This window comes from Anabrus simplex, chromosome 2, assembly GCF_040414725.1.
Source record: "Anabrus simplex isolate iqAnaSimp1 chromosome 2, ASM4041472v1, whole genome shotgun sequence".
Lineage (NCBI taxonomy): Eukaryota > Metazoa > Arthropoda > Insecta > Orthoptera > Tettigoniidae > Anabrus > Anabrus simplex.
Genome location: NC_090266.1, coordinates 1,023,604,678 through 1,023,625,680, shown reverse-complemented (window position 1 = coordinate 1,023,625,680; position 21,003 = coordinate 1,023,604,678). Strand labels below are relative to the sequence as shown.

General features: G+C 39.0%; 1 protein-coding gene across 1 annotated transcript in view; it reads right to left on the bottom strand.

The window, feature by feature from the left end:
- LOC136864648 (peroxidase) overlaps positions 1-21,003 on the bottom strand; it is a 331,409-nt gene that overhangs the window by 249,864 nt on the left and 60,542 nt on the right. Inside the window, exon 3 of the mRNA XM_067141918.2 lies at positions 4,528-4,750. Within this exon, the coding sequence (XP_066998019.2) occupies positions 4,528-4,750 (223 nt within the window). The remainder of the gene's footprint in view (positions 1-4,527; positions 4,751-21,003) is intronic.

The window sequence follows — 21,003 nt, the reverse complement described above, 5'->3', positions numbered from 1 at the left end:
TGTGACTCCCAATAATCCTTTACGATGTTGAAGTTAGTGAACTGCATTAACAATTCAGAGAAAGTGTGGAGCTCGAGACTCGAGAGGTATACTTTGCAGCATCACATGGAGCAACCTACGGTTGTTAGTGCAATTCGACAGATCCACTTTCAGTTGTTTTGTGGTTATTTTCGGAGGAAGTTAGAATCATTCATGGTGGTTTTCTTTTTCTTGTCCCTTCAGGCAACATTGTGAGAGATCATGGTCATGCGATTCATAAGTGAGGCGTCCAGAAGCAAAACGCTGTGAATGCACCAGAACATTTTTTCAGGAAACGCGAAAAACGTCTTGCTACCTTTGGCTCGCAGATATGCAAAATTCATTTTCATTGTAGATTTATATTCCCTTACGGACTATTTTTATGACAACCTTTAAAATATTGGGGTTTTATTTTTTTAGTTATTACCTAAAATTGTTTGGATTCACCGAGTTTTGCTCCCGTTTTCATGAATCTAGGTAGGTTTGCTCCTGTAGAGATATTATCACAACGTAATTGGAAAGAAGATGCCTTAATGCTGGTTCAAATGACAAAATAAATTATTTATTGACTCCAGTTAAGTGTGATTACATAGTATATGACATCAAATGATAGTCTGCAAGAAATAAAAAGGCCGCAACATTGCAAGTCCTGTCCTGTCCCATCGAAATTACACAGGCAACTCATTGTCTTCTGGATGAATTTCAAACTCTGAGTCCTCCTCTGCATTGTTCACAGCTGTTTGAGAATCCATCAGATTCTTATAGAAAACAAGATCTTCGTTTTCTTCCTAAGTCTCCCCGAAATGCTTTCTAGGCAGAAAATCAATGTCCCTAACTTTCACTTCCTTTAAGGCTCTTCCAATCTGGATAACATTCGGCTTCATGGACGAGTAGACTTTGCCACGTCGGCATATCCCTCTCCCTTCACCAGCGTCCATTCTGTAGGCCACTTCACCTCTTACTAGTGCGTTTCCATGTTTACTCCTGGTGATCACAACCCTTTTTACAGGAGCAAATTTGAAGAGCCACTGACCACAGGGCTTGACGACATCAGCAACTGCATCTTTCCAACACCGATTGACGACATCTGCTCCCAGCTGGAAAACTATTCCGTCATCCTTGAATATTTCATGGTACTCACTCGGTAATATGCCAGTAACTTTCGACCTGAGAACTTTTTCTATTCGACCAAAAATTCTATCGGGTGGTAGAAAAGAATGTCCAACCATTGGATAGAAGATCTTCACCCGTTTCACACTGACAGGAGCCTCTTGTGTTAGCCAAAAGCACAGCATACCCAGCATTGTCTGGTTCTTGTTTTGCCCTACACAGTTGTCCGACATTAGGTGGATGGTGTGGATGCCATTCAAATCTGTTGATGTTAACCTGTGATGCACACAGGACACAATTTAATTAGATCCCTTTGCAAAATCGGTTTATTTCCGAGTGTAAATACATGCATTTCACTGTCTTTTCCACACACCTGATGGGGCTTGGCAGATCGTAAAATTGTACACATGCATTTGGCGTGTATAATAAGCACTTTGATCTTGCAACTTAGGCGATGTAAGGTTTTTCTGGCAATCAAATGTGAAGGTTATTTCACCATTGTCCTCAACTTTCAGTTCATCATAGAAAGCTTTTGCCTTAGCTTTGTGCAAAAGCTCAGAACTAACGTCCATGGAGGAAAATGCTTGTAAAATAGAATTATTCAAACGCAGGACACAGTGTGTATTAAGCTAGTTTTGCACCTGCAAACCACCTTAAGTAATGGCGCTTGGTTAGGATACACCAAGTTCTGCTTCTTTATGATGAAAATGGATTCACTCAGTTTTGCTTTGCAAACATATGTGAATACACACACTTTTGCATCTGTAGGCTGTCTTCGGGGTGCGATTTAAAGCAGACGGAAGCAGTTTTGCTTGAGTTTTAAGGGTCTAATCAACAGATGACAGCATAGAGAACAAAATGGTGGCAACAACTGACTTTCGAGCAAAAGTGGATTTACTGCATTTTGCATCTGGACGCCTCAAGTACTGGACACATGTTTTGATCAATATATTCATCATTCCTGATGAATTAGAGAAGTTAAATCTTCGATTTTCTTGATTTCAATAAATGTTGCCTTAACCTATACAAGTGTTTAATTTCACATAATTAGAATCTTAACTGTTCCCGAAGTCCTGTCAGCAAGTGATGAAGAACCAGAAGAAACCCTGAGAAGGTAAGAGTGCTCATAAATGCCACTGACTTATTCCGGCGAAGGATTATGTTTCTGACAGGCTGAAATTAAGAGCTCAGTGCCTAGTAGTTAATGGAATGGAGGAATGGAGGGAGCGATTGTTGGCCCCTAGTGTGCGGATTGCTGTATCATCAGCGAACTGGTATAGACTGCAGTAATGACGGGAGAGTTGGGAGATATAGGTACAATAAAGATCGTAGTGCAGGTGGGACAAAAGACTACCTTGGGAACACCAGCTTGAATTAGTAAGGTATAAGTTAATGTGGTATGTATTGTAACCTGAGCAGAGTGGAATTTGACGAGACTGACGGGCAATCGGACAATTGCAATAGGGAGTGGTAGGTGGCGGTGTTTCAATATCAGTTCATTGATCCACGCCTTATCAAGCGCTCTCTCAAAATCTACTATGATAACATAACAATACCACTGGCCAATTTTTAAGTTGTCGTATCAGATGAAACAATACAAAAGTATATGGTGACAACTTTGGAACTGGTGATTCTTCTTATGTCTAGCATTACCACTTTGCCCTTAAATAGACTATGTCATTCGTTAAACTGTAAGGGTTAAAAACTAATTGTTCTAAAATGTTACATGAATTGAGGGATATATCAACTGGCTAAACTTCTAGAAAGTAGAACTCAAATTAGAGTACGTGAAGTGTTATATGATCCTAATGATTAAGAGACTGGGGAGATCCCAGAGGGTAGTATTATCGGTCCTTTATATTTTCTTAGAAAGCGGATATAAATGATATGAGTAAAGAACTGGAATCACAGATAAGGCTATTTGCAGATGATGTTAAACTGCATAATGTAGTAAATATGTTACAGGATTGTGAGCGATTACAAAAAGATCTGTTGTAAGATGGACAGCAAATAATGGTATGATGGTAAACGGGATGAAAAATAAGGTCGTATGTTTCAAAAGAGGACAAGTCTTCTCAGTTTTAATTACTACATTGTTGAAGTGATAGGACCTCATGGGGATCACCTGGCTGTGAATATAAGGAATGGTCTTCATTGGGGTAATCATATTAACGAGGCTATGAAGAAAGGTTACTAATTTCTTCACATGGTTGTGTGTGTATTTAGGGGTTGTAGTAAGGATGTGAAGGAGGGGGCGTATAAGTCGCTAGTAAGACTCCAATTAATGTATGGTTACAGTGCATGGCAACCTCATCAGGACTACATCATATGAGAACTGGAAAAGATCCAAAGGAAAGCAGTACGATTTGTTCTTGGTGATTTCCGGAAAAAGAATAGTATTATGAAAATGTTGCAAACTTTGGACTGGGAAGATTTGGGAGTAAAGAGACGAGCTGCTCGCTTAAGTAGTATGTTCCGAGCTGTCAGTGGAGAGATGGCGTGGAATAAAATTGGTAGATGAATAAGGTCGGGTGGAGCTTGCAAAAGTAGGAAAGATCATAATATTAAGACAATGTTAGAATTCTAGGGGACAAATTGGCAAATATTCATTTACAGAATGAGAAGTAAGGAATTGGAATAATTTATCAAGAGAAATGTTCGACAAATTTCCAAATTCTCAGAAAAAAATAAGAAAAGGCTAGGTAAAGGACTGATAAGGAATGTACCACCTGGGTGACAGTCCTAAATGCAGATGATTGATTGATTGATTGATTGATTGATTGATTGATTGATTGATTGATTGATTGATTGATTGATTGATTGATTGATTGATTGATTGATTGATTGATTGATTGATTGATTGATTGATTGATTGATTGATTGATTGATTGATTGATTGATTGATTGATTGATTGATTGATTGATTGATTGATTGATTGATTGATTGATTGATTGATTGATTGATTGATTGATTGATTGATTGATTGATTGATTGATTGATTGATTGATTGATTGATTGATTGATTGATTGATTGATTGATTGATTGATTGATTGATTGATTGATTGATTGATTGATTGATTGATTGATTGATTGATTGATTGATTGATTGATTGATTGATTGATTGATTGATTGATTGATTGATTGATACTTTAATTAACGTGGAAAGCGATCACAAGAGATAAAATATGATCCATTATTAAGAGTGATCGGTCCTTCTGAGAATAGATTTTCTTGGTTTACGAGTGAGTGGTTGCGAACAGGTAGAGTGAGTATCACTTGTTTCCAGGTATATGTTTGTATGTGAGGAAATGGCTTGTTTCATAATATATTACACACAATACAGACACCCTTTGTTTGATGTATTTTAAAACTTTTTGGAATATTCGCAATACTTACGCCTCTGTGACGGCAGCTGCTATGGCGCTAGCCTTGCTTTGATGTACGAGTGCTTGCTTGAAGTATTCAGCAATACCCGACTTAGGTACTGTAGTTGCATTAACGTGGGCCATCTGCGCCAAATCCTCCTCATGGGCCAGATTTCTTCTGTAGATATCCGTCCCCTCAATAAGACCCTTCAATATAGCTGAATCCGTCTTATTACCATCGTCCTTCAGCGGATCTAAAACAGAAAAAAACGGAAGACAGAGTGTGAGTCCAGTCTTCTGCTAATGATGTCATAAACCGTCCCGGGACGTGACCTTTAAATAATTTACGGTAAAACGAAGAGTTTCAATAAGGAATTAAATACTAGAAGTCCATTGTTGGCTGCGCTTGTGAACGGTTGGCTGTTGAGAGAGCTCTTGCATTATTGTAGTGCTAAAGTAGTTAAAACCTATTGAAATAGATTAATTTTGTGTGTTTGTGATTCATTTAGTGCTATTTATTTAGTGGTGTTTAGTGCTTGTTGGTATAAATTGGGAGTAGTGATATTTATTTAAATTTTGTAACAACTTGTAATTCAGTTGGTCTTCAGTAAATTACAATCAATCAATCAATCACTACTGATCTGCATTTAGGGCAGTCACCCAGGTGGCAGATTCCCTATCTGTTGTTTTCCTAGCCTTTTCTTGGAAAATGATTGAACATCACCCTTGGTAAGTTATTCCAATCCCTAACTCCCCTTCCTATAAACGAATGTTTGCCCCAATTTGTCCTCTTGAATTCCAACTTTATCTTCATATTGTGATCTTTACTACTTTTAAAGACACCACTCAAACTTATTCGTCTACTGATGCCCTCCCACGCCATCTCTCCACTGACAGCTCGGAACATACCACTTAATCGAGCAGCTGTCTCCTTTCTCCCAAGTCTTCCCAGCCCAAACTTTGCAACATTATTTTAACGCTACTCTTTTGTCGGAAACCACCCAGAACAAATCGAGCGGCTTTTCTTTGGATTTTTCCAGTTCTTGAATCAAGTAATCCTGGTGAGGGTCCCATACACTGGAACCATACACTAGTTGGGGTCATACCAGAGACTTATACGCCATCTCCTTTACATCCTTACTACAACCCCTAAATACCCTCATAACCATGTGCAGAGATCTGTACCCTTTATTAACAATCATATTTATGTGATTACCCCAATGAAGGTCTTTTCTTATATTAACACCTAGGTACTTACAATGATCCCCTAAAGGAACTTTCACCCCATGAACGCAGTAATTAAAACTGAAAGGACTTTTCCTATTTGTGAAACTCACAACCTGACTGTTAACCCCTTTATCATCAAACCATTGCACACCGTCTATCTCACAACACTATCGAGGTCACCCTGCAGCCGCTCACAATTTTGTAACTTATTTATTACTCTATAGAAAATAACATCATCGGCAAAAAGCCTTACCTCTGATTCCATTTCTTTACACATATCATTGATATATATGAAATGTCGTATGGCTTTTAGTGCCGGGAGATCCCAGGACAGGTTCGGCTCGCCAGGTTCAGGTCTTTGTATTTGACTCCCGTAGGCGACCTGCGCGTTTTGATGAGGATGAAATGATGATGAAGACAACACATACACCCAGCCCCCGTGCCATTGGAATTAACCAATTATGGTTACAATCCCCGACCCGGCCGGGAATCGAACCCGGGACCCTCTGAACCGAAGGCCGGTACGCTGACCGTTCAGCCAACGAGTCGGACCATTGATATATATAAGAAGACATAAAGGTCCAATAACACTGCCTTAAGGAATTCCACTCTTAATTATTACAGGGTCAGATAAAGCTTCGCCTACTCTAATTCTCTGAGTTCTATTTTCTAGAAATATAGCCACCCATTCAGTCACTATGTTTTCTAGTCCAATAGCACTCATTTCTGCCAGTAGTCTTCCATGATCTACCCCATCAAATGCCTTAGATAGGTCGATAGCAATGCAGTCCATTTGGCCTCCTGAATCCAGGATATCTGCTATACCTTGCTGAAATCCTACAAGCTGAGCTTCAGTGGAATAACCTTTCATAAACCCAAACTGCCTTCTGTCAAACCAGTTATTAATTTCGCAAACATGTCTAGGTTAAGTAGGCTAGCTAGGTGTACCTTGTTTCGAATTTAGGTTAAGAAAATACTTTAGGTAATGAAAAATGAAATGTCGTATGGCTTTTAGTGCCGGGATATCCCAGGACGGGTTCGGCCCGCCAGGTGCAGGTCTTTCTGTTTGACTCCCGTAGGCGACCTGCGCGTCGTGATGAGGATGAAATTATTATGAAGGCAACACATACACCCAGCCCCCATGCCATTGGAATTAACCAATTAAGGTTAAAATCCCCGACCCGGCCCGGAATCGAACCCGGGACCCTCTGAACCGAAGGCCAGGAAGCTGATCGTTCAGCCAACGAGTCGGACACTTTAGGTAATAATATTAACTTTAAAAATATTTGTAAATTTATGTAGGTTCGTTGGTATAATACTTACAATGGCAGATTATCATAAGGAATAGTACCGTAACTTCCGCTGCAACTTTTTCGGTATTTCGTATAGATATCCGTTTAAACTATCGCTAAGGTAATGATTTACTAAATTAAATAACATGATACGCCTGTAAACTTCGATTTAAAAAGTTAAAGAGATTATACCGAATGTTCACTGGATAATTACGGTAATTAACGGTTTTTGGATTGTTGACGATTGTTGATACCGTTCATTTCGACGAGATCAAAGAGTACGGGCTACATGCATATGGTACTTGTGTGAACAAACACAAAATCAGCGGATTACTTTATTCCGATAATTTGTAGTCTAAGGCCCCGGCACACATTGTACTGTACTTTGCACCTTCGTTCATACATCGATTAAAAGTTAATAATTAAATTCCTATAGGGCCTATCGTAATAACATTCCAGTTAAAGCCCCCGGCGTAGTTTTCACAGAAATTATTATAGACAACCTCTTATTTTTCGGCATTTGAGGACACTTATATCCTCCGTCCCTCATAGTACGGAAAATTATAGTAATCCACCAGCGGTAAAATTCATATAACCACATTTCAGTTTAGAATTGTAATGCAGATACGGTATATTTAGATAGTACAGTATCCTACATGCTGTATTTTTGTGTATCTTTGTGTGTGAATCTATTAGAGCACAGTACTAATAATAATCTGTCTAAGCATTTAGTTTTGTTGGTTAATCTTTGTGTACAGTAGTTCGTGCAAATTTCAAACATGCAATTTCAATTTCTGTTTGTGCTTAGTAGTGACATACGGTACCGGTATTGTAATTAGGATTCGTCTGATTATTGTAGTGTATTGTACAGTAGTATACGAGTAATAGCTTAATACAAATTAGCGTGCTTATTTTAATATTGTAAAAGAATGTATGGTATAGTAGAAGTATCTGTAGAAACTCTCTTACAAAAATTATGTTGTTTTAATTAGTAGAGGCCTAACTGCGGTATAGAATTGTGTAATTTTTGTGTATTCCTTTCGGTATTCAGTAATTAACAGTAGTTTTATCTGTTAGGGTGTTATGGGATGAAAATAGAATACGACTAAGTAGTTTTATAGTGTAGTAGTATATTAATTACCTAATTGTCGTGTGATCTTTGAATACTATCCAAGACAATATTTCTTTTCGTTCATTTTTTTTACACAAAACAAATTATTTTATTTCTTCTTTTCTTTTTCTTTTCCCCGTAAAGAATGGCTAAAGAGTGCAAGTGTAGGAACTGTGGGTGTGGCGAGGCATTGAGGGGTATGAGGGAGGAGTTGGAGAGTTTGAGGGAGATAATTAGGATTCTCACAGAAGACAGGAAGGAAGGTAGTCCTCTCTCAAACAATGTACAGGTTACAGCAGGTGTAAAATAGGTATGGGAAGTAAAGAGGAGGGGGGGAACTGTAGAAGACAGGTGGTCTAATGTTCTAAGGGGAAGGAGATTGCAGGCTAAGGGCTCTATTCAGGATCTGAATTCAGGACGGTGTCTGTGAGAAATCGGTACGAGCCACTCCAGGTAAAGCAACAGAAGGAAGATGAGGAACAGGGAACTGTTGCTGAGATGTGTGGAAGTAGGAGGAAGGGAAAAGGTAGGAAAGGGAAATGTAGAGGGTAGGAAAATACAGGTGGAACAGGGTCATGGGAGGGAGAATAGGGCGGAGAAAATAGCTTCTGCAGGTATCAGGAAAGATAGGGCTGACCAGCAAGGGAGGGGATCAAAGTTGGTGGGTAAGGTTGAGGCTTTGGTCATGGGGGATTCCATCGTCAAATACGTGGGGAAAGTGAGTGGAGGAAAGAGAAACCAGGATAGAGTGTTATCCAGGAATTAGGTTGAGGCAGTTGCTGAGAAAAGTAGAAGAGAAGGAGGAGGGGAATGAGAAGATGGTAGTGTTTCACGTTGGTACCAACAACGTAAGGCAAGTTAATATAAGTACCAACATAGATGGGGATGTGTGGTATCTGGTAAATGCAGAACGGGTGAAGTTTCAGAAAGCGGAGATTGCTATCAGTGGAATACTGTGTAGGAGGGATACTGACTGGTGAGTGATTGGGGATTTAAATGAGACTATGGAGTGGGTATGTGGGAAATTAGGAGTGAAATTTCTAGACCCTAATGGGTGGGTAGGAGATAGCGATCTGCACTCAGATGGCCTTCACTTAAACCGCAGTGGTACGTATAAGTTAGGAAATTTGTTTAGAAGGGTCATAGGGAGGTACATTCAGGGAAACGGGGTTGTATCGGGAGCGGTGATGAGGGTACAGAGATCTGAAAGTCAAGTAGGGATGACATAAAAATGTTAGTGTTGACCTGTAGAAGTATTGTAAAGAAAGCAATAGAAATAATTTAATATACAGTATATATATATTTACCAGATATTGTAACAGGAGTTGAATCATGGCTGAGAAATGATGTAATGGATGCACTGAACTGGAGTGTGTATCGTAGAGATAGGATAGGAATGGTGGGAGGGGGAGTATTCATTCTGGTGAAAGAAAAATTTGTAAGCTACGAAAAAGTTAAAGATGAGAATCATGAAATTCTCGGTGTAAGGCTCATTTCTAAAGATAATAGGCAACTTGATGTCTTTGGAGTGTATAGACCGGGAAAGGGTAGTGCTGACACGGATTCAGAATTATTTGATAAGATAATCAGCTATGTGGAAACGATATGGAAAGGAATGTGATTGTAGCGGGAGATCTTAACTTACCAAATGTCAATTCGGATGGAAATGCGAACGACAGGAAGCATGACCAAAAATGGCAAATAAGCTCATATGGAAAGGACAACTGATTCAGAAAGTGACGGAACCAACTAGAGGGAAAAATATCCTGGACGTTGTGCTGATAAAACCAGATGAGCTCTATAGAGAAACCGAAGTAACAGATGGTATTAGTGATCACGAAGCTGTTTTTGTCGTAGTTAAAAACAAGTGTGATAGAAAGGAAGGTTTTAAAAGTAGGACTATTAGGCAGTACCGTATGGCTGATAAAGCAGGCATGAGGCAGTTTTTAAAAAGTAATTATGATCGGTGGAAAACGGTAAATAAGAATGTAAACAGAATCTGGGATGGGTTTAAAGAAATTGTTGAGGAATGTGAAAACAGGTTTGTACCTTTATAGGTGGTAAGGAATGATAAAGACCCACCTTATTATAATAGAGAAATAAAGAGACCAAGAAGAAGTTGAATACTGGAAAGAAATAGAGTTAGAAATGGCTGTGGAAGTAAGGAGAAATTGAAGGAACTTACTAGGAAATTGAATCTAGCAAAGAAGGCAGCTACGGATAACATAATGGCAAGCATAATTGGCAGTCATACAAATTTTAGTGAAAAATGGAAGGGTATGTATAGGTACTTTAAGTCAGAAACAGGTACAAGAAAGACATTCCAGGAATTATTAATGAACAAGGAGAGTGTGTATGTGAGGATCTTCAAAAGGCAGAAGTATTCAGTGTAGCAGTATGTAAAGATTGTTGGGTTTTTTTTGTTAGCCTTAGCACTTGAGGTGGAGTGGTCGATGTAGGACGGGCAAGGAGGTGAGTGACTGGATGGGCTCTTAGTTCACATTTTAACGGCATTTTATTCTTCAGTTTATTCATATTTTCTTTTTCTTTTTTAGGCCCCTATTGTCAACACACAATCAGGTTCAACTAGCATCAGTATAACTCCACCTCCTAATCAAGAAATCTATTATAATGTGGCATCACCACAACACTGTTTTATGTACAATATGCACATAATTTTATTTGCATATCCACTTACGGTGTTTTATAATTGACAATTCGTTGTTTTGAACAACAGTTTTAACATATGATTTTAATTGGACTTCATGCTTCATATCATGTTCACACTGCACCATTTTAACATTGAAGATTGACAAGACGCTATCACGCCGCGTCACAGGATATAAAGACTTTGCATTCACTTATTTTAATGTGTCCTCGCCTTATTTTTAATGTTATGTATTTGTATTTGTGACTGAAGATGTCCTATGAGAGGACGAAACATGTTTCAGGAGTGTAATTTAATGTAGTCTTTGTAATAAAGACAATTACAGTATTGTAAAGGTGGAATTATAAAATCTAAATTTTCACAAGTTGATACTTTGACAATACGGGCTCTAATATTAAATTTATAACGTGCAAGATTGTTGGTTACAAGGAAAATTTCCAGATAGAGGAGGTGACTAATGATAAAGAAGTATTAAAATTTACATATGATTAAAATGATATTTGCAATAAGATACAAAAGTTGAAAACTCGAAGAGCGGATGGAATTGATAAGATTTCAGGGGATATACTAATGACAATGTGTTGGGATATAGTACCATATCTGAAGTACTTATTTGATTATATTTCGGTTGAAGGAGCTATACCACATGAATGGAGGGTTGCTATAATAGCCCCTGTGTATAAAGGAATGGGTGATAGACATAAAGCTGAAAATTACAGGCCAGTAAGTTTGACATGCGTTACATGTAAGCTTTGGGAAGGCATTCTTTCTGATTATATTAGACATGTTTGCGAAATTAATAACTGGTTCGATAGAAGGCAATTCCGTTTTAGGAAAGGTTATTCCACTGAAGCTCAACTTTTAGGATTCCAGCGAGATATAGCAGATATTTTGGATTCTGGAGGTCAAATGGACTGTATAGCGATTGACCTGTCTAAAGCATTTGATAGGGTGAATCATGGGAGACTATTGGCAAAAATGAGTGCAATTGGACTAGACAAAAGAGTGACTGAATGGGTGGCTTTATTTCCAGAAAATAGATCTCAGAGAATTAGAGTAGGCGAAGCTTTATCTGACCCTGTAATAATTAAGAGGGGAATTATTTTCTATAGAGTAATAAATAAGTTACGAGATTGTGAGCAACTGCAAAATGACCTCCATAATGTTGTGAGATGGACAGCAAGCAGTGGTATGTTGATAAACGGGGTTAAAAGTCAGGTTATGAGTTTCACAAATAGGAAAAGTCCTCTCAGTTTTAATTACTGCGTTCATGGGGTGAAAGTTCCTTTTGGGGATCATTGTAAGTATGTGGGTGTTAATATAAGGAAAGATCTTCATTGGGGTAATCACATAAGTGGGATTGTAAATAAAGGATACAGATCTCTGCACATGGTTATGAGGGTGTTTAGCGGTTGTAGGAAGGATGTAAAGGAGAGGGCTTATAAGTCTCTGGTACGACCCCAACTAGAGTATAGTTCCAGTGTATGGGACCCTCACCAGGTTTACTTGATTCAAGAAGTGGAAAAAATCCAAAGAAGAGCAGCTCGATTTCTTCTGGGTGATTTCCGAAAAACGTTACAAAAATGTTGCAAAGTTTGGGCTGGGAAGAACTGGGAGAAAGGAGACAAGCTGCTCGACTGAATGGTATGTTCCGATCTGTCAGCGGAGAAATGGCGTGGAATGACATTAGTAGACGAATAAGTTTGAGTGGCGTCTTTAAAAGTCGGAAAGACACAATATGGAGATAAAGTTGGAATTCAAGAGGACAAATTAGGGCAAATATTCATTTATAGGAAGGGGAGTTAGGGATTGGAATAACTTACCAAGGGTGATGTTCAATGCCACCTGGGCGACTGCCCTAAATGCAGATCAGTAGTGATTGATAAAATGCTTTCATAAAAGCAATAGATCTAAAGACAAGTCATATTTTCACCTTTAACTCGGGCGTGGGCTAGGAAATATCAAGATGGTCTAGAGAGTGAATATTTGGCACTGCAAAATGAGCAATGAAAATGAAACTGAATGTTGTTTTTATAACAAGAATTACGGACATTTCGTGGCGAAATGGCTGGTACATGCGGTGTGTATGAAAAAATGAACATACAGTAGAGCCCCGCTTAACCGAACTTCGTTCAACCGAAACCCGATTTAACCGAAATGCCCTGGCAAAATTGTATTTCAATATTTTGTTTTTACCCTCTCGTTCTTAGCCGTCGATATTAGTAATTCTCCTGCTATATATGCTGAGAGCTACTACGCAAACCCTATTTTTAGATCATGACTTATACCTCAATGCACGTGTAGCATAAAACTAAACAGTTTCTATCATCTAGTTCGTTCTTTGATACAATTTTTTTTGAACAAGCAGGAATTATTACTATTACCGGGTACTGCATTATTATTATTATTATTATTATTATTATTATTTTATTATTACTGTATTATTCGTCATGAAGATTATGTAGACTGTGGTTAAAGTTGATTTAGTTGCGGGAGTTCATCTTGATTACTGCTCGGACAATACTGCAGTTTATGTTAGGAAACGAGGGAAGTCCTGCGACCCTTCTCCATTCATATTTTCTTTCACTCAAGGTCGTTCCACTGGCCTTGCGCTTTTATACTGTAGTTCCAATGCTTTGCTTACCCCATTACGATAGAAATTGTTTCATTATTTCAGATTGCTTTGCGCTTTGTTGAACAAACCAATGAATCTACACCAGCTAAAGTATTGTTGATTAAATGGTGGCATGACAGCGTTGTACCAAGAAAATTCAGAATAAAACCACTGATTTGGTACAATGAGTGACATTATGTAAAACATTTTAAAGTTAATATACAGTATGCACCTTTGCTTAACAGAGTATATGCATTTTTATTTCGACATTTAACTTCCGAAATATTTGCCATGTGTCATCCGTAAAAACGCGTCAACCGAAGTGGCTCCGCCCCCTTTTTTTTCGGATAAACGGGGTTCTACTGTACTTTATAAATACTGTAACTCCCTACGGAATGATATACATCTTAAGAAATGTTTTAACATACGGTACCTGATCTTGGTGGTCATGATCGTAAAGGCGTCATGTCTTTATTGTCTGACGCTATGGTTAGCTTGTTCGAGACCCGCTGGTGGAAAACATCATCCGAATGTTGGCCGGTAGGGTAGGAGATGTGGTGTTATACAATTTCTAATCATTAGATTGCGTGCCAAAAGCCTGGATTCAGTTCAAAACCTCATCACAGTGTTCATATGGATGGAGACCTTAAGCCTTGAACAGATCCCTTGGTATTATTAGACAAGCGTAGGCTATGTGTCGACACCAGGTTTCACACTCTCCCTAACTCATCATCGTCCACATCATCATCAGCACCTGTATCATCATCATGATCATCACTTTGCATCTAGATGCACAGGACGCCCATGGATGTCAAATAGAAAGACCTGCATCAGGCAAGCAGAACATGTCCTCGGACACAACCGACACTAAAATACTTGTTCAAATTTTCCAATTTTAAGTTTTGTGCTGCAGCATTTGAATCAAGATTTGTTTCATAAAAACCAATTTTAAAATGGCTGCTGGAGAGATCCGCCTTGCCAAAACACTTTATGTTAATTAAAAATATCGTACATGTTTCGAGAAAAAACTTTATTTTCCTCGGCGATAATACAAATTTAATTTGTCAAAGTCTTAAAATAAAACAGAGTTTTCATGTAATAATTTACACCATCAATGAATAAAAGTGTAACAACTTTAATTTCTTTATTCTAATTTTGAAAGAACTATTAGATGAAGACTTATAATATCAGTGAATAAACAGTTTATTAATGGTACATTTGGAACTACTAACTTAAAATAGTCATTATTCAGCTGATGTTAAATAAGATGAAATTATCTTATTGATAATTTGATTTATAACAAACAATCTGATAACAGAATAAAATGTTATCTGGTCTGAAAGTAAATGAAATAAATTTATATTATCGCTAGCGAAGAGAATGTTTGTTTTATCGAAACATGCACGACGTTTTTAATTAATAAGTAAGATTAATTAACATAAATTGTAGGCCTATTGGCAAAGCGAATCTTTCCAGCATCATATTTAAATAGATTTTTATGAGATTTTATAAGTCGGTACGGGAATAAATAACACCTATTATGGTTAAATGAATCAAGATTAGTTGACGCAGTGTTTGCACTAATAAGAATTCCGCCTATGTCATTTAACTTTTGGAAGTCCCTATTGTCACAAAGAATCCCCTCACATTTTGCACATAGATTTCGGTCCGCATCACTTGGAACCTCCTGTGTCTTCTGCACAATACGATGCAAGATATTCATTGAATCCACCAGTCTTTTACTCCCCTCTTCAACACTGTTGATTGCTTCTAGTAACGCTGAGTAGTTGGCACCAAAGAAAGCTAAGCCATTTCGTACAGCGTCATTCAACAGCAACAGTTTCACAATGTGAATCGATGGAGCATATCTCCACACAGATAGTTAACAATATTCTGGATCTGGTTGACGTTTTTTGACGTAATATAAAGGTGATGCTAGCTATATTCCCCATCTAGTCAATACTGGCTGCGGGGGTGTTGCAAGTTTAGGGACAATTTCTTTGAACAACTGAATTCTGGTCGGATATTTGGGAAATACCTTACTTGCGTTTGATATCAAAACAACTATTTCTGCAGCGCATGGTTGAGGCACGTCATATTAAGCATGTTGGGGGAAAGGATTTTAAGAACTTTACCAGCTTTTTCATGTAGGCTGCAGCATCAGAAGTAAATAAAAGCACACATCTTGTTTAACTCCACCTGGCCATAGTACATGCAGTGCAAAGGTGGATATCTGAGTTGCAGTTGAACTTTTGAATTGTTTCTTCTATCTAATTCTTCACATGAAAGCAGATACATTTCATATGATTGATCATAGTCCATAGAGCCAATCACTATATTCGCAATGAACTACCACAGGAATCCGTACGTTCATCAACAGATATCCATACATTCTTCCCGTTCATTGTTTCCCTTGACCTGTTAATTGCATGAGTATAACAAACATCCAGGTAGGGTTTCGACAATGTGCCCTCACTTGGCACTTCCTCTTTAGTGCGCTTCTGCGAGGAAGTTTTCACAATACGATTTTCTATTTTCTTTAAAGAAATTCCGGAAACAATAAATGTTTTTCAGAGGTCTAATGGTAATTGTGACTGGAGCTCAGAGATTGCATATGAAGAGATGAGAGTTGATTTTGGCACACTTGCTTTTGTTGTTCGACCCCAACCGATGTATGTTTTAAGGTTTCTGGTTGCTACAAAACCTGGCTCGTCTTCACTCAGTTCATTTATGTTTCACATGCTTTCGATACAGGATACGAACCAGGACTAGAAAATACATAACCAAATTATTTTATTTTAATAATGAGGCCACAACACTAGCTGCAAATCGAGGATTGTGGCGACGTTTAGTAAATTCTCAGAGGCTTGCAGACTGAACGCTGAAAGGCATAACAGTCTATAATGATAATGTATGTATGTATGCATGTATGTATGTATGTATGTATGTATTGTTAGGTTTTAAATTCTGCCGTTTCTTTCGGCATGGTGAACGAAAAAATGTTAACAAGAAACTTTAAATAGTGGTGGTTTAACGTAGCACTAAACTCTTAATACACGCACACCTTTCAGTGAATACCCACCTTAAGTGGATGACAAAGGTAGACTGAGGTAACAAGCTGTCGGAGACAAAAGCTGTCCCTTCAGAACCAACCACAACCTAGCATTAATACGTGTTTGCAATTTGTGCACTTTCAGGAAGGCATGGAGAAGTTCCCGCCTCCTCTTAGGCGGCTAATCGCGAACCATCCGTACCATCAATTAGGAAGAAACACTCCCCCTGAGAAACGCGTTTCAGGTCAGTGGAGAATACAAAGAGGAATTTATACGATACTTTAAGAAAATATTGAGTACTGTGCGTTTCAACAATTTCAGTGCAATTGTTAGTAAATTTCGAAAACCAGGTAAATAGTTATTTATAGGCGCTACACGCTTAAATATGCACAATAATGCTTGCTGGAAGCAATCCTAGTACCAATCAATCAATCAATGCTGATCTGCATTTAGGGCAGTCGCACAGGTGGCATATTCCCTATCTGTTGTTTGCTAGCATTTTCTCAAATGATTTCAAAGAAATTGGAAATTTATTGAACATCTCCCTTGGTAAGTTATTTCAGTCCCTCACTCCCCTTCCAATAAACGAATATTTGCCCCAATTTGTCTTCTTGAATTCCAACTTTATCTCATATTGTGATCTTTCCTACTTTTAAAGACACCACTCAAAGTTATTCGTCTACTAATATCATCCCACGCCATCTCTCCGCTGACAGCTCGGAACATACCACTTAGTCGAGCAGCTCGTCTTCTTTCCCCCAAGTCTTCCCTGCCCAAACTTTGCAACATTTTTGTAACGCTACTCTTTTGTCGGAAATCACCCAGAAAAAATCGAGCTGCTTTTCTTTGAATTTTTCCCAGTTCTTGAATCAAGTAATCCTAGTGAGGGTCCCATTACACTGGAACCATACTCTAGTAGAGTTCTTACCAGGGACTTATGTGCCCTCTCGTTTACATCATTGCTACAACCCCTGAACACCCTCATAACCATGTGGAGAGATCTGTATCCGTTATTTACAATCCCATTTTTATGATTACCGCAATGAAGATCTTTCTTTGCTGATGAGACTTTCCTTAATTTCGCCAAATCTTATTTCGCGGGCTCCCCGGGAGATTTCTCAAGCTTCCCTCAGACTTCAAGAATGCCCTGCAGAGCTGGCGAAAGTGGCACGTCTTTTTTTTTCAAGTTTCGTACTTATGGGACTTAATAAATATGAAGATGAAATTGGAATTCAAGAGGACAAAATATTGGGGCAAATATTCGTTTATAGGAAGGGGGTTAGGAATTGGAATAACTTACAAAGGGAGATGTTCAATAAACTTCCAATTTCTTTGAAATCTTTTAAGAAAAGGCTAGGAAATGAACAGATAGGGAATCTGCCACCTAGGCGAGAGTCATAAATGCAGAACAGTATTGATTGATTGATTGATTGATTGATTGATTGATTGATTGATTGATTGATTGATTGATTGATTGATTGATTGATTGATTGATTGATTGATTGATTGATTGATTGATTGATTGATTGATTGATTGATTGATTGATTGATTGATTGATTGATTGATTGATTGATTGATTGATTGATTGATTGATTGATTGATTGATTGATTGATTGATTGATTGATTGATTGATTGATTGATTGATTGATTGATTGATTGATTGATTGATTGATTGATTGATTGATTGATTGATTGATTGATTGATTGATTGATTGATTGATTGATTGATTGATTGATTGATTGATTGATTGATTGATTGATTGATTGATTGATTGATTGATTGATTGATTGATTGATTGATTGATTGATTGATTGATTGTAAGTCTGGGGTACAATTAACTTATGCAAATACTGTAAGTAGTGTCCTCAGTGGCAACGGAGATCTGGAACCCAACGAAGAATAATTTTCACTGTCAGACATTGTGTATTTTAAACACACACACACCAAAAACCTCATGCGATGTGGAGAGAAGCTCTTCGCGATTCAAAACTGTTTTACCTGAAAACTCGAAAATACCTTGTTTGTGCATTGAAATGGTAAATCGTAGAAAGAAGCTTAACCTGTGTAACGTACTTCTTTTTTGCCTTTGGAATGACGAAGATGTGTAGGTATAATTCTTTCGTTAATCTTAATTTCATTCGTGAAATTAAAGCATTTAAAGCAGTCTGCGTACATGTTGGACTCGAGCAAAATGTTCCAGTATAGGCAGTTCCGTGTATGGCACCGAGTGGCGTCCGTGAGGTGCTCTTCTTTTGCATTACTTTGACCTAGACAGTGACAAGCCAGTAGACATATTTGGGGCGTTCTGCCGCCGCCACAGGCACACGCCCCTGAACGACGACTTATCCGGTGAATGACGTCACAGCGCGGTGCGGGCTGTTGGCTAAGAGCGCGCCCTTAACCACACATCAAAAAATGCTGGCTATGTGCTTAGGCTTAACCTCACAGACCCAGGGTTTAAACCCAGGCCTAAGGGCATTAACCGTAGAGACCCTAGTTCGAAGGCTATGAGTACAAGCTTAACATAAGAGACTCAAAGTTCAACACCCGGCCTAACCGAACATTAGTGTAAGCTTATCCTAACAGACTTCAAGTCCGATACCCGAGCTAACTGCATAAAACTGCAGGCCCAACGCTACGCTGACCACGCTTTAACCTAACTTAACCGAACCCAACCTACCAGGCTAACCGCATAAGAGTGTAAGATTAACTGAACAGACATTAATTTCGATAACCGGACTAACTACATAAAAGTTCAGGTATAACGTTACGCTGACCACGCTTAACTTAACTTAACCTAACCTAACTCACACCCTGGCAAAAAGTGCAGGCTTAACTTACGCTGACCAGGCGTTAACCTAGCCAGTTGCCCTTCCCTACACTAGCTAAGTGGATACGCGTTACACTGATATGACTAGGAAGATGGTGTAAGGCTTAATACATATGGTTTATTCATAGGGGTGTACAATTAGGAAGCACCCTTGGGGCTCGAAGCTCAGTGACTGCAGAGCCATTCCTCCTCCTCCTCTTCCTGCTCCTCCTCATAGACTTAGACTTCCTACGCTTCATTCTCCTCCTCCCCTTCTCCTCTTCCTCATAGACTTAGTAGCGTAAGTAACAGGCACGGATTTGACGCCAGGCTTAAGCTTACAAGGGCGTAACGGATTAAAGTTCCTAATATTTATTAAGCCTTACACCATCTGCCTAGATCCATGCTTGAACTCAGGAGGAGGAGGAGTAGTCATACGCTACTAAGTGTATGAGGAGGAGGATGAAGGGTAGGAAGTCTAAGTAAACAAGGAGAAGGTGGAGGAGCAGGAATGACCCTGCAGTCGCTGAGCTTCGAGCCCCAGGGGTGCTCCCTAATTTTACACCCCTATGAATTAAGCATAGCCTACGTATTAATACTTACACCATCTTCCTTGTCCTATTAGTGTAACACGTATCCACTTCGCTAGTGTAGTGAAGAGCAACTGGCTAGGTTAACACCTGGTCAGCGTAAGGTTAATCCTGCAGTTTTATCCAGGGTGTAGGGAAGGGCAACTGGTTAGGTTAACGCCTGGTCAGCGTAAGGTTAAGCCTGCACTTTTTCAGGGTTAGAGTTAGGTTAGATTAGGTTAAGTCAAGCGTGGTCAGCGTAACGTTAGACCTGCACTTTTATGCCGATAGTCCGGGTATCGAAATAAAAGTCCGTTAAGTTAATCTTACACTCTTGTGCGGTTAGCCTGGGAGGTTGGGTTCGGTTATGATAGGTTAACGCGTGGTCAGCGTAACGTTAGGCCTGCAGTTTTAAGCAGTTAGCTCTGGCATCGAACTTGAAGTCTGTTAAGTTAAGCTTACACTAGTATTAGGTTAGGCTGGGTGTTGAACTTTGAGTCTCTTAGGTTAAGCTTCTACACTTAGTCTTCGAACTAGGCCCTTAGGCTTGGGGTTGAACCCGAGATCTGTGAAATTAAGTCTAGACATGTAGCCAGTGTTACGTCATGTGAGGTTAAGGGCGAGCTCCTAGACAGCAGCCCGCACAGCGCTGTGACGTCACCTACCGGATCAGGCCTAGTCCAGGGGCCTATGGCGGTGGCGAAGGCAGAACCCCCTAAAAGTATCTACTCAGGTCAGCTGGTTGAATTACTAGTACGTTCTTGGTGCATATGTTACGAATTGGAAATTGTGGAAACCTGTGTATTTTTGTGTGTATATGTTCTACTTATCTTGCGCGTGAAATTCTATACAGAACCGGCACTCTGTCCATTATTTGGAACTTTTCACTCATCATATACATGTACTCCTGTCAAATTTCCTCGTCCTGGAAATGTTTCACCCTTACTGGTCTGCAGACAGATTTCACTTTCGCTATCCGAGGCCCAGAGATACATAGATCTGTACAGGTCAGATAGTGGTCTGTACCATCAAAAAATCCCCCGAATACCCGCAATTCCTAACAGATTTTCTGAATTCAAAGTCGGTTATGATACAGTCTATTGTGGATCTGGTGCCCCTAACCCCAATATGTAGCAGTGAATAGCCTCATACTTGAAGAAT